At 41.6% G+C, this 14,186-nt stretch overlaps 1 protein-coding gene and 1 long non-coding RNA gene across 2 annotated transcripts; one reads left to right on the top strand and one right to left on the bottom strand.

Annotated features, from left to right (window-relative positions):
- The first annotated feature begins 8,204 nt into the window (after positions 1 to 8,204).
- LOC115979142 lies at positions 8,205 to 10,172 on the top strand. Its single transcript, XR_004088953.1, has 3 exons — positions 8,205 to 8,297; positions 8,881 to 8,944; positions 9,898 to 10,172. It is a non-coding gene; the product is annotated as an uncharacterized LOC115979142 (long non-coding RNA).
- A 1,841-nt stretch (positions 10,173 to 12,013) lies between these two features.
- LOC115981341 (calmodulin-binding receptor-like cytoplasmic kinase 2) lies at positions 12,014 to 13,671 on the bottom strand. Its single transcript, XM_031103490.1, has 5 exons — positions 13,574 to 13,671; positions 13,462 to 13,486; positions 13,200 to 13,272; positions 12,673 to 12,962; positions 12,014 to 12,298 (listed from the first exon to the last, which is right to left on the bottom strand). The coding sequence occupies exons 1-5, from the start codon at positions 13,669 to 13,671 to the stop codon at positions 12,014 to 12,016; spliced, it is 771 nt and encodes a 256-aa protein (XP_030959350.1).
- Between the last annotated feature and the right edge of the window lie 515 nt (positions 13,672 to 14,186).

The following is a 14,186-nucleotide window of genomic DNA, read 5'->3' as shown; positions in this document are numbered from 1 at the left end:
TTGTCTTTTCGTGATCTGTATCCGTTAAGGATTTTCTCCGTCTATTTTTATTTTGAATTTTAATTTTTATGTTGATCCGTCCACTTATAAGCTAAACTACTGAAGCTGACTTATATCGTCATGTTGTCCGTCCACCTTGTGGGCGTTTTAGAGCCGTCTGCTTTGTGTATGTACGTAATTTATTCACCGTTTTTGCTATGCCGTCCATTTTACAAACACGTAGTATTACTAAACGTTTTGTTGGTCCGTCCGCTTTTCGGACATGTAGAATTATTCACCGTTTTAGGTGCGTAAATATCTCTAATTTTAATTACGGTGATCCGTTCGCTTTGAGACTGATACCGTCTAAATTATGGACTTGTATAATTATCACCGTCTTGGTGATCCGTCCACTTTATGGTCATGTAGAATTATTAAACGTTTTGGGTGATCCGTCCACTTTGAGGAGTACACCGTCCAATTTGTGGAATTGTGTAACTACTCACCGTTTTGGTGGTCCGTCCACTTTATGGACGTGGAATTATTCACCGCTTTAGGTGATCCGTCCACTCTGTGGACTCAACACCGTCCAATTTGTGGACTTGTATAACTACTCACCGTTTTGGTGATCCGTCCACTTTATGGATAATTTTATTCGCCGTTTTGGTTACCCGTCCACATTATGGCGCATATACCGTCCACTTTACGGACTTGTAGAATTTACTCATCGTTTTGGGTGATCCGTCCACTTTTGGACTTGTATTACTCTCACCGTTTTGGTGATCCGTCCAATTTATGGACTTGTAGAATTTCTCACCGTTTTGGGTGATCCGTCCACTTTTGGACTTGTACTGTTCTCACCGTTTTGGTGATCCGTCCACTTTATGGACATGTAGAATGCTCACCGTTTTGGTGATCCGTCCACTTTTGGACTTGTATTACTCTCACCGTTTTGGTGATCCGTCCAATTTATGGACTTGTAGAATTTCTCACCGTTTTGGGTGATCCGTCCACTTTTGGACTTGTACTGTTCTCACCGTTTTGGTGATCCGTCCACTTTATGGACTTTAAACTAGCATTCGTTAAGTTCGAGGACAATTGTAGTGACATCAAAGTAGAAGAAGATTATAATGGTATCTAATTGCGTAAAGGAAAAATGCCTGCCCCCTTGGGCTTAAAAAAGGCACGACAGGATTGTAGCAAGAGAAACACATGTTAAAGAAAAAACTTATAGTTAACAAAAAGCCAAATGGAAAATTGGTTGCCGTTCGCCGTGTTACTATCACTGGTAGTATTTCCTCAAATGCTCCGCATTCCATGGATGCGGTAGCTTCTCCCCCTCCGTAGTCTCCAAGTGGTATGTTCCTTTCCTTTTCCATGCCGTGACTCGGTAAGGTCCTTCCCAGTTGGGGCCGAGCTTTCCCTGTGTAGGGTCTCTAGCTGCACCCATGACCCTCCTGAGTACGAGGTCTCCTACTTGGAAGTCTCTGTGTCGGACCCGGGAGTTGTAATGTCTGGCCATGCGTTCCTGGTATCTTGCGATCCTTTGCTCCGCTGCCGACCTTACCTCATCTATCAGGTCCAGCTGTAGCCTCATTGATTCGTCGTTCCTGCCTTCGTCATGGTTGTGAACCCTGTAACTTGTGAGGCCAACTTCTGCGGGGATGACCGCCTCATTCCCGTATGTCAGTCGAAATGGCGTCTCACCTGTCGGAGTCCTCGCCGTTGTCCTGTACGCCCACAGTATGCTCGGTAATTCTTCGGGCCATATTCCCTTTGCCCCCTCGAGCCGAGTCTTGATAATCTTTAGCAGGGATCGGTTCGTGACTTCAACCTGGCCATTGGCCTGAGGATGGGCGGGTGATGAGTAGTGGTTTTTTATTCCCAGCTGTGTGCAAAAATCCCGGAAGTGGCTGTTGTCGAACTGCCTCCCGTTATCCGAGACAAGGACTCTAGGAATACCAAACCTGCATACGATGGACCGCCAAACAAAACTTCTAACGTTCTTTTCTGTAATGGTGGCCAAGGCTTCCGCTTCTACCCATTTTGTGAAGTAGTCAATACCCACTACCAAGAACTTGAGCTGCCTTACCGCAGTTGGGAAGGGTCCCATGATATCCAGTCCCCATTGTGCGAACGGCCATGGAGCCGTCATAGGGGTCAGTTCCTCAGCTGGCTGTCCAATAAAATTGCTGAACCTCTGGCATTTGTCGCAGCTCTTAACGTACGACTCGGCATCCTTCTGCATGGTCGGCCAGTAATACCCAGCTCGTACCAGTTTGTGCACCAACGACCGCGATCCAGAGTGATTCCCGCATATCCCTTCGTGCACTTCCCTCATTACGTAGTCTGCCTCTTCAACCCCGAGGCATCTTAGATAAGGGCGGGAGAATCCTCTCTTGTAAAGAACGTCTCTTATCAAGACGAATCTCGCCGCTTGGACTTTCAGCTTCCTCGCTGCCTCCTTCTCTTGTGGCAGTAACCCGTCCTTCAGGTATGAAGCTATCTGGGTGGTCCAGTTTCTTTCGGAGCGTATCTCCTGCATATTGTCGGGGTCTATTAGTGGAAAGAGTTGAACGAAGGAAAGTACATTACCCGGTGTCATCACATGTTCTGCTGAGGCGGCTTTGGCTAGCCGGTCGGCGAGCTCATTTTCTCCCCTGGGGATTTGGACGACCGTCGCTTTTAGTCCGTTGACTCTCGTTCTCACTTGATCAAGATATCTCTTCAACCTTTCCCCCTTGCATTCGTAGTCTCCGTTTACTTGATTGGTCACGACCTGAGAGTCGCAATGGACGGCCACACTTTCAGCTCCGGCGGCTTTGGCTAGGTCGAGTCCTGCCGCCACCGCTTCGTATTCGGCTTCATTGTTGGTAATGGGGAAGTCGAGACGGACCATACATTCGATCTTGTCCCCCTCGGGCGACAGCAACACTATGCCGGCCCCTCCAATTCGCCGATTGGATGACCCGTCGGTGAAGATGCTCCACTTGGGGGGTTCTTCTGCCCCCTTGTCCTCGTCACGCGTAAACTCCGCTATGAAGTCGGCTACAGCTTGTCCTTTAATGGCCACACGCGGACGGTACTTGATATCAAACTCACTCAATTCTATTGCCCACAGTGTCAGTCGACCTGCGGCTTCAGGATTACTCAGTGCCCTTCGCAAGGGCTTGTCGGTCATTACGTTCACGGTGTGGGCTTGAAAGTAATGTTTGAGCTTGCGGGCCGCCGTTATCAATGCGAAAGCGAGTTTCTCCATTGGTTGGTATCTTTCTTCGGCGCCGCGGAGCGCCCGGCTGGCGTAGTATACAGGTTTCTGTGCATTATCCTCTTCTCTAATTAAAGCAGCGCTGACGGCGACAGAGGAGACAGCCAAGTAGAGGAAAAGTTCTTCGCCAGGTTGCGAGGGACTCAATAGGGGTGGTGAGGATAGGTATGCCTTTAGTTCCTCGAACGCTCGCTGACACTCGTCCGTCCACTCGAATGATTTCTTTAATGTGCGGAAAAAGGGCAGGCACTTGTCCGTGGCTCTCGACACGAATCTATTTAACGCCGCTATCTTGCCGTTAAGGCTTTGTATCTCCTTCACATTTCGCGGGGGTGCCATTTCTAGTATGGCTCGGATTTTGTCCGGGTTAGCCTCAATCCCTCTCTGGGATACCATGAAACCTAGGAATTTGCCTGCCGTTACGCCGAATGCGCATTTTCCCGGATTGAGTTTCATGTTGTAAGATCGTAGCGTACCGAACGTCTCCTTAAGATCTTCGAGGTGGTCTTCCTCCTTCTGGCTCTTCACCAGCATGTCGTCGACATAGACTTGAACATTCCTCCCGATCTGCTGCGCGAACATCTTGTTCATTAGCCTTTGGTATGTTGCCCCCGCATTCTTCAGGCCGAATGGCATTACTTTGTAGCAGAATAGTCCTTGGCTGGTTACGAACGAAGTCTTTTCCTGATCGGCCTCGTGCATGCGGATCTGATTATAACCCGAGAAAGCGTCCATGAAGCTTAATAATTGGTGTTGAGCCGTCGAGTCTACTAGGACGTCGACTCTTGGAAGGGGATAGCTATCTTTAGGGCACGCTTTGTTAAGATCCGTGAAATCCACGCACATACGCCACTTACCGCTCGCTTTCTTTACCATTACCACATTCGCCAGCCAATCGGGATAGTAGACTTCCCTGATAAAGCTTGCCTCTTGGAGTTTGCGGACTTCCTCCGCTATTGCTTGGTCTCGTTCCGTTGCGAACACTCTCTTCTTTTGTCGGACGGGTGGAAATGAGGGTGATACATTCAATTTGTGTACCATGACGGAGGGATCGATTCCCGGCATATCGTCATGGCTCCAGGCGAACACATCCTTATTGCTCTTCAGAAAAGCTACGAGCTCTTGACGGATTGCGGGTCTGGCAAGCGTTCCGATCTTGGTTGTTCTGTCCGGATTGGAACTGTCAAGGGTTATCTCCTCCAGCTTCTCTGTTGGTTCCGCCACCGTTCGGTGCTCTTCTATGTTCAAGGCCTGGATTTGGTCTTGCATCTCCATCATAGCGACGTAGCATTCTCGTGCGGCAACTTGGCTTCCGCGTAGCTCTCCTACCCCATACTCCGTTGGGAACCTGATCATTAGGGCGTAAGTTGATGTTGCCGCCTTCCACGAGTTGAGCGTAGGTCGTCCAAGGATAGCATTGTAGGCGGACGAGCAATCGACCACCAAGAATGTCACGTTCCTGGTGATTTGTTGGGGGTAATCTCCTACTGTCACCCGTAACGTTACCGAACCCAGAGGGAATACCTTACTCCCTCCGAAACCAACGAGCGGGGCGTCTGTCGGTATTAGCAGGTCCCTGTCAATCCTCATCTGCTGGAATGCGGGATAGTACAATATGTCGGCCGAGCTGCCGTTGTCGATCAACACTCGGTGCACGTTGTAGTCTCCTGTCCGCATGCTGACGACGAGGGCATCGTCGTGTGGATGGTGTAGGCGCCGTGCATCCTCTTCCGTGAACCCAACAATAGGTTCTTCTCCGTTTGCTATCCTTGGCACTCTGCTCGTCAACTGGACATTCTGTACCATCCGAAGGTATGTTTTGCGAGCCTTCTTTGACGATCCGGCCGCAGCAGTCCCTCCGACTATCATTCTTATGTCTCCAATTGGGGGTCTTGGTCGCTCGTTTTCTCGGCGGAGGTGTTGTTCTTGTGGGGGTTGATCCGTTCTCCCCTTGTTGACGAACTTCTGCAGCTTCTCTTGTCGGATAAGTGCTTCGATTTGCTGCTTCAAGTCGTAGCAATCGGCCGTGTCGTGGCCGTGGTCACGATGAAAGCGGCAATATTTGTCTCTGGACCTTTTGCTGGGGTCACTCTTCAGCTTTCCTGGGAACGTCAGGGACCCTTCATCCTTAATCTGCATTAGGACTTGGTCAATTGGCGCGTTTAGCGGGGTGAAATTTGCGAACCTTCCGCTCATTGGTTTTGGACGTCTGTCCTCCCTTCGGTCTCCCATCCTTCCTTTCTTCCGCCCCTGGTCCTGTCGGGAATCCTCCGGTCTATCTCTTTTCTTGGGTCTATCTTCTCGCGATAGTAGTGCGTCTTCAGCGTTCATATATTTGGTGGCCCTGTAAAGGACCTCCGACATGGTCTTGGGGTCGTTTTTGTATAGGGAGAACAAAAACTTACCCCCCTTCAGCCCGTTTGTGAATGCTGCTACCAATATCTTGTCGTCGGCTTCGTCGATCGAGAGTGCTTCTTTGTTGAAGCGTGATATGTAGGCCCTTAACGTCTCCTCTTCCCGTTGCTTGATATTCATTAAACAAGCCGTGGATTTCTTATACCGATGTCCTCCGATGAAATGCGTAGTAAATTGAGCGCTTAGCTCCTTGAAGGTGCTGATGGAGTTGGGTGCTATCCGGCTGAACCAAATCCTTGCTGCGCCCTTCAGGGTTGTAGGAAAGGCCCTGCACATGATCGCGTCTGCCACTCCCTGAAGGTGCATCAGGGTCTTGAAGGTCTCTAAGTGATCTAGAGGGTCCTTGACTCCGTCGTAACTATCCATACTTGGCATACGGAACTTACTTGGCAGGGGGAAGGAGTTGACGGCTGCCGTGAATGGCGAGTCAGTCCGGTTGACAAGGTCGTCAAGATCACTTGACACTCGCCCCTTGAGAGCGCTCATCATCACGTCCATCTGCTCCTTCATCGCCTGCATCTCCGCGATGATGGATTGTGGAGCAGTGTCCGTCGGGGAAGGGATGCTTATGTCCCGTCGTACTGGTTTGCTCGGGGCGTTACTCCCCTGTGGTCCGTCCTGATTTCTCCTTTCGGCGCTGTTCCCCTCTTGATCCGCTCCTTGGTTATTGACCGCGGCATTCTTTTGGTTCAGCTGCTCTTGTAGGTCGTGGTTTTGCTTGGTGAGGCGCTCCACGGCTGCGGCGAGCGTCCTGACCTGTCTCTCAAGGGCCGTCGTAGGGGCTTCTTCCTGAACGTCATTCGTGGTTGCCATTGAGCGAGTGAGTACCATGTAACTCTCTTGTCTGGGAATCTAGGGAGTACTATACGTCTCTGTTTCCCACAGACGGCGCCAACTGATGACGTTGAGAATTGTCACCAATAAGTCACACCGTACTCACGAGTCAACGAACCTGCACAACAAGAACAAACGGAAGAAAAACCCTTAGAGAACACCGGTGTGGTGCCGGCCAAAAGCTCTCCGAAGGTTAAGTCAGAATTCGTCCCTTGAGTTTTTTAGAGGCGTTAGAGAGGGTCCATTTTTCTTACCTTGATTTGCGTGAATATTACTCCTTTTTATAGTGGTAGAGAGTTGCTTTTCTTCTTAACCTCCAGATCTTTCCAATGTGGGACTTTGATACAATTTCCCTTATTGGATCATAGGGCTTTTCTAGGCAAATAGAGATTTCGGATCATGGGCCCTTACCATGTCTGTGCGATGGGCCTTCAGAGCGCGTGGGCCCATCTTTACAAAGGCCAAACAGTGCCCATCCGTCAGGCCCATTAAGATAAGCCCATCAGACTAAATTTTACTATCTTCAATTATCTTCATCTCTTTGAACTGGGACACTAAAAGAGTTGAAGCAGTGTCTCAGGAGGAAGGTGTTCAAAGGGTTGTCTTTGTTCCTCATAAATCTTCGAATCACTTTATAGGAAGAAACTGTTTAATCAATGTTGTCTTTCTGTCCTAGAATATGTGTTAAAAAAATATACATGTGAACGCCGATTAGTCTGTTGAAGATCAATAGTTTTGGGACAGAGACCTTGTTATTGTTGGTGTTGTAGAATGGTGAAATAGAGACTTCTGGTTGAATGTGATTACTTGATGAAAGATCCTTAAAAGTCCTAATTTAATTGGGATTAAGGTGTATTTTAGGCTATTGGGCTTTATAAAAAATGGTAGGAAAATTATATAGTAACTAGTTTATAATAGAGACATTTAAAGTTTTTTTTTTTTTTTTTTTTAATCACAATAGAATTTTTTCATAAGCCAACCTTTTTGTTCACTTCAGACTTAGGCTTGTCAAATTATTGATCATCTTATCCCTTTCCTCCCTTAGCCCATTAGATAAAAGATTAAACAATTGTTCCACAAAGGATTTTAATACCAAAACAACAATTCTCCGTCAAAGTCTTGACGACTTCGTACTTTATTAAACTCTATCATTTACAATCAACCCATTGAAGGGTATATAAAAGTTATCCATTCCAGTCCTGTTTGGCTTTTTTTAATTTTAACATATTAATGGATTTTTAACAAGATTTGACAAGAAATAAATTTAAAAAAAGAAAATTTTAAAAAGTTGTTGTTTGTATAGAGAAGAACTAGGCAGCATGCTAGGAAGGGTTGTGTGTTGATTTGTGGGGGAAAGCCCAATCAAATTCACATCATTTTGTATGTAATTGCTACCCATCCGTAGTGGGTGGGGGCTGCCCTTTAAACCCAAGGGCAATGGAGCACGCTAAAGTTGACTCCATGATGGACAAACCAAGACTAAACCACATCCACCCTAGCCAATCACAACATAACATTCAACCACTTTAATGCCCCAACTCGGTTACAAGCTCACGTCACTAAGCTCAGCACTTGGTACGGGTCTTGCAACAATTAATAAATAATACAATTTACCTGTATTTTATCGATGTGGGATATCGAGGACTGTTTTGCTATTTATTCCAAGTGTCAATGTTCTTTTTTTCCCACTATTTTCTCAAACACGTTATCGCTCAACTTTGTTATTCACGTTCCTTTGTAACTCTAGAGAATGGACTCGCTTCTGCGTGAAAGCCATTGAGCCAAATGGACTCGCTTTTTGGTACCCGTTTTCCCTCTCACTTCTTCTGAAAATATTTGCGTGCGTCTTTGTTATGTATAAAATAATTAAATGGTACTGAAGAAGAATTTCAAATCGGCAATGAAGTTTTTGGAGTCTAATTAGGTGGAAGCTTTAATTTTTGGAGTGTCCCATATGATAAAAATTATTTTCTTTTTCTTTGTCCTTCATAACAAAACAGAGTACTAGTAGTGGTTGGCCATTTGAGTTTTATGCTAAAATTCAATATTTGCTTCTATGCTGATGGATTTCTTTGTGAAACTATACTTACAAAAATCTGGGTTTTGTTGTAAATTTGATACCTTTTCACTAAACTGAAGCTTGATTGCTTTAAACTTGTAGGTTAATTTCTCTAAACTTAATTTGTTATTTGCAGGTATATATGTGATTAGATTAGATTCGATTTAATTTAATCCAAATGTAATTGTTTGAGTGTGAAACGAACTATTCTGATTTTTGATGAATCAGTTCGCTTGAGCCTTTGAGCCTCTAGTTCTTCCAATTTCTTTGAATGTATGTATATATGTATGTTTTGAATATTTGTAATGTGAATGCTGTGATGTAGGAATGGAGGATGTTCTGAGGAGATATGTCTTTGGGAAGAAGAAGACAACAGAGTTTGCTCACTTGTAAGTACTTCAAATACTGGATTCCTTGAAATATTGATTTTATATAGTTGTACTTGTATATTTGGCTTGCTATTTTCATTCTTTACAAATATTTCAATGCTTGCTAGTTCAGATTAAGTTATAGTTTATTAGAAGGCAACAGAAAAATTCCCTTCACCGCCACTTTTTGGCATTATATATTGTTGGAACAATTGAAGAAAAGAAAGTAATATATAAAAGTGCACTTTAAATACAGCAGAGAGAAAGTTGAAAGTTCTTACAACAATAGATTGGAACTTTACAGAAGAATTATTTTCTGAACGAAATTGAAGCATCTGATGCGAGTTTTAGTTTTTGGGGTTTTGTGTGCTTGCATGTGATTGTGTGGATAAAGTTTTTATAAATCTTTGTTTGATATGAGCACAAATTGAAACATTAGGCATGTTGGATTACACTCTACAATTTTCTTATTTTTTTAATCAATCAACAGTTGATTTAAGGTCCCAAGATGTCTTTTTTTGACACTTCAATGGCATACTCAATGATAATATGCTTGCCATACATATTCCATGCTTACTTCACTTCCTATCTTGCAAGTGATATGCTCATCCTTAAACAGAATGAATTGCGCTGGATCATGCTGCCATTTATTATTAGCTGCTCCTTTCTAGGAAAGTATACCACAATCTTGATATGGTGGTGATCTTTAAAATGCCTTTTTATACACTAGTGCGGATGATTGCCGAACTCTTTCACAATTAACCATAAACACACACACACACACATCTTGGTACTTAAGTTTATGAGCTGAATGCTACTTTTGCTTGGTGGGTCAAGAAAATGAGTTTGTTTTATGGACCTTGTTTGATACTATATTGGAATGACCTTCTACAGGCTCCTGTTAAGGCATTTTTTTTGTCCAATTCCATCTCTAGATTGAGATATTTACGTTCGTATTTTGCATATTATTTCAGACAGTTGTATCCAGGCATCAAATAGTTGATATTGACTATTTTTACCAAGGTTTGGAAACATGATGTCCAGAAAAGGGATACAGTGATTGATGCCACTTTTGGTAATGGTTATGATACTTTAGCAATGGTCAATATACTTGATAATGAATTAGCCAGGGTTGTGTTTATGCAGTGGATATTCAGAATGATGTTTAGAGAATACTTCTTCTTTGCTGGAAGAGCTGCTCAATCCAAACGAGCTGCCCTTTTCTCACAGTTCCATTTATTTGTTTAACTCTATCTGCTAAGAAAAGCAGAACAGTAGAGTTGTTATTTTTGGGATGTTTCCTGCTAATTTTGGATCTATTTTTGGTTTTAACATATATTCATCCTTAGTTCTAAGCTATTTCCTTTCAGTTTTTGTTTTTTGTTTTTTTTTTTTTTTTTGATACCAGGTGAAGGTACAAAACACCAGAAGCTTTTGGCTAATACGGCTATTACTAAAGATTTGGTCCAACCAAAGAGAATTTATGGGGGACTTGATGCACGTCTTGCTCTTGAGGTAATTCCCTGCAAAATGAGGCCAGGAACAGCTTGGAATATGAGCTTGAACAACAACAGTAGGGTTAACTGTTTTTGAGTTATAAAAGTTCTATTCATTCAATTATAGATCAAGTAAAGCAGTTCTAAATGAGATTTGTACATGTGTAATTTGTTTACTATATGTAGAGGTGGATCTCTTTTTCATAATATCCTTCTTATATGTCTGCAAATTTCTTCTACATTACCTTCTGCATTTCTTTCTTCAAGTATACATTACAAAATTTATATGTTGTCAGAGCTATAAAGGAATCAATCATGGCGTCAAATGCATCATCTTCCACCACCAATACCCTCTCAAACTCTTCAGCAAATCTGACACAGTAGCTCCATTCTCTTGCTTTCTAAAGTCTCAAATCTAATGTTAGTGAAACTTGATAACACCAATTACTCGCATTTTTTTTTTTTTTTGTTCAGTTTTCACTCTCCAAAAAACTATATAGCCAATTTGTAAAAATGAAATCTTGAAAAAATTGTCTAAAAACTATCATTTAATTTTGATACATAAGATCTCAGATCCTCTTAATGTATATTCGTAATCTCCCATGATAAATAAATATATATATATATATATATCCGGTTTTTTGACATCTATTGATTTCAATTTTGTTTTTCTTTAAAGGAAGATTTTGATTTTTGTTTAATATGTTAGATTTTTAAGTTTCTTTCTTCCATAGATTTTTTTCTCATGATTTTTTTATCTAGTTGTATTACCTTCTCTAGAGTTTGGTATAGGGCATGATTTGGGATTCCTATGTTACAGTTACACTCATATTTTCTTTAAATTTATCAATAAATCAAGAAATTGAGAACCCTGAGAATATGATAATATGATAAAGTTTACTTTACAAGCATAGTAGACGGTAAAATGGGCTTCTAATGCCAACAATGACAATTTTAGTTACATGACTTTAAGTGATGCAGGGAATGTGATGAGTTGTTTGGATATGGTTTAGAAACAATGAATGGACTAAGGTTTAATCATTCTTTTAGCTCAGCTTGGGGTACGTACAACCTATTAGATTAAACAACAGATTCTCTTCCAAAAGAGGTTGTAGAAAACCTTTCGCAGTAGACCACATTTACTTATAGTGACATGAAAAACTTTCCTTTTGTGGCTAGATCTCCATTCGTATACTCTCATTAGTTGAGTTGCTTAGAACACAATGATAGGTAGATAAGTAACTCTACAAGAACAACAGTTCCAAATAGCACACAAAGGCTAACAATTCTTTCAATTACGAAAACTAATTTACAAAGAGCTTACATTCTGCTACTTATACTAGTTGTTTGGCATTGGCAGCCACTAGATGGTTGACAAGTGTCTAAATCCTATCGGCTAATGCTTAAAAAATCATCTAACTAACTAACTAATTAGTTATAAGAGGATTAGGATATAGTTACTTGAAATTGCCCTACATCATTAAGGGTGTTTGAGTTGAACCAGTTTCAGTATTTTGATTTGACCTTATGAGATGTTGTATCCACCTAAGCTCTAGCATTACTTCTCTCATGGCCGGCCTCTCATCTCCTTCTTCTAGATGCATCTCAATGCAAGCTCAGCGAATGCTTGAATATCTTCATTGCTTCCTTGCCTTAGCACCACATCATCAACAATTTGTAATATGCATTTCTCTTCCATTGACAAAACAAAGTAATCTACCAAATTCATATGCCCTAGGAACGTTTCTGTGGGATGATGACCTGTTAAGACTTCCACCAATACAACCCCAAAGCCATCAACATCACACTTTTCCGTGACATGTAGTGTCTCTAGATTTTCTGGGTCTATGTATCCAATGGTTCCCACAATGGAAATACCCTAAAAAATGTCTTCTCCAGGTGCAATTGAAACCAAAAAACCAAAATCTAATACTTTGGCAGTCCATGACTCATCCAAAAATATATTTGATGATTTGACATTCAAATGGACTATTGGCCTTGGCCTAACATAGTGCATGTAACAAAGAGCATAGGATGTCTCAGTGGCTATTCTTATTTCTTACTCTATCAAGCCATGAGATCCAGCAAGGAATCTCATTGCATTAACCATGGAGATGATCAAAGAGGGTGCCATTGGAGATGAGCTCAAAAACCAACATGGGAATTTCAGTTTCAAGGCAGCAACCATAGTCTCATAACGTTCTTGTGGCTGATCAATTGTTTGATTGTAACTTGGTTTAGGAAGAAATCTACCATCATCTCAAAGGGCCAATGCGTTGGAGGGCCTTTGACTTTAATAGCTACTTCCCGTTCATCTAGTGTTCCTTTGTAGACTGTCGCAATTACAGAGCCAAGGATTAGATTAGGATTGTAGTTATTAGTAGCATGTTGGATGTCCTTGGCAAAGAAAATCTTGATTGGCTCTGTATCTCTACCTTGGTTGCAGGTGATTTGCTTTTCTAGTAACATTGTTCCATTGTGGATGAAGTATTCTTCTTTGGCCTCAAATAACTGCCTTGCTTTCTCCATCCTAATACTCTTCTCTGCCCATAAAGTTATGAAACAAGTGGATATTACTTCATATATATGGTTCTCTTTTTCTGAAGGCCAATAACAGTAAGACAAATTAAAGGGTAGGTAATCTCCAAAATACCTTTAACTAGTCACAATCCAGCATTATGTGCAAGGAAATTGTTAACTTAATTAATGTAAGGAATGAATATAATTGTTTATCATTTTTATTGTATATTTGGAATTAAAAAACATGAATATTTTCTCACCTTTTATCATCCCCAATATGGTATTCCAGAGACTCATAAACTGCAGAAAGAAACTATTCAAGAGACTCTTAACCTGCATCAACAAATAATCATAAGCACATGTATCTTTAACTAAAATTATGTCCAAAAAATAAAAGAAAACTAATCTTTGCTAATTATGATATATTTAGCCCTGAAAAGGGTGTGGATGAAATGAGTCAATAATTATATATGTACATGATGATAGGCAAATTTCCAAAATCCATTTTATGTAGAAAGTTACCTCTTCATAATTCATATCATGAGTACTAGAACAAATTCAAATATGTAATTAAGAGAAAATTGTCAAGTACCTTTATAAAAAGGCCACCAAAGTTAGACCAAATACTCATCACAGTGTAATCAAAATCTTACCAATCACTCGGAATTCATAACAGAAGCAATTAGCAGTGTTGTTGCTGCTAGTACCAGAAAGTGTTACAGTTTTGGTCATACTCTGAATATAAGTTGCAATATGATACTTCATGACAAACCCCAATATATTATACTACTAAATTTGACATGGACGTTACAATTAATCAAATGTGTTGTCCAAACACACAAGCAAACAACATAAAATATAGCATGCAGGAGAGATTGTCAATGTCTATTGTGCCAGACTCTACATTTGAAGTGGAGTTACTAAGATGCTATGAAGGAAGAATTGGAAAAACTAGAAGATGCTATGTAATTAGCCAAGTGGGAATATCCTAAAAGCTGGAATTTATATATATATATATATATACTTCATTTAGTTGAAATGTGCCATTCTCATGATCCCCATTTCTGATTTCCTATTTTTTTAACTGATTTATTAAATGCTAAGACATTCACATTTTATTTTGGGGAGGCTGTCATTCTGACCATCCAAATAGTTTCAAGTTAGAGAAGGGATGGTATGTCAAGGGAATTCAGATCCTCTAGATTTCTTAGGATACTCTACCAAATAAATTTTCTTAAATCTTAACC

The sequence above is a fragment of the Quercus lobata genome, chromosome 3, assembly GCF_001633185.2.
Source record: "Quercus lobata isolate SW786 chromosome 3, ValleyOak3.0 Primary Assembly, whole genome shotgun sequence".
NCBI classification, from domain to species: domain Eukaryota; kingdom Viridiplantae; phylum Streptophyta; class Magnoliopsida; order Fagales; family Fagaceae; genus Quercus; species Quercus lobata.
This window is presented reverse-complemented; position numbering and strand designations above follow the sequence as displayed.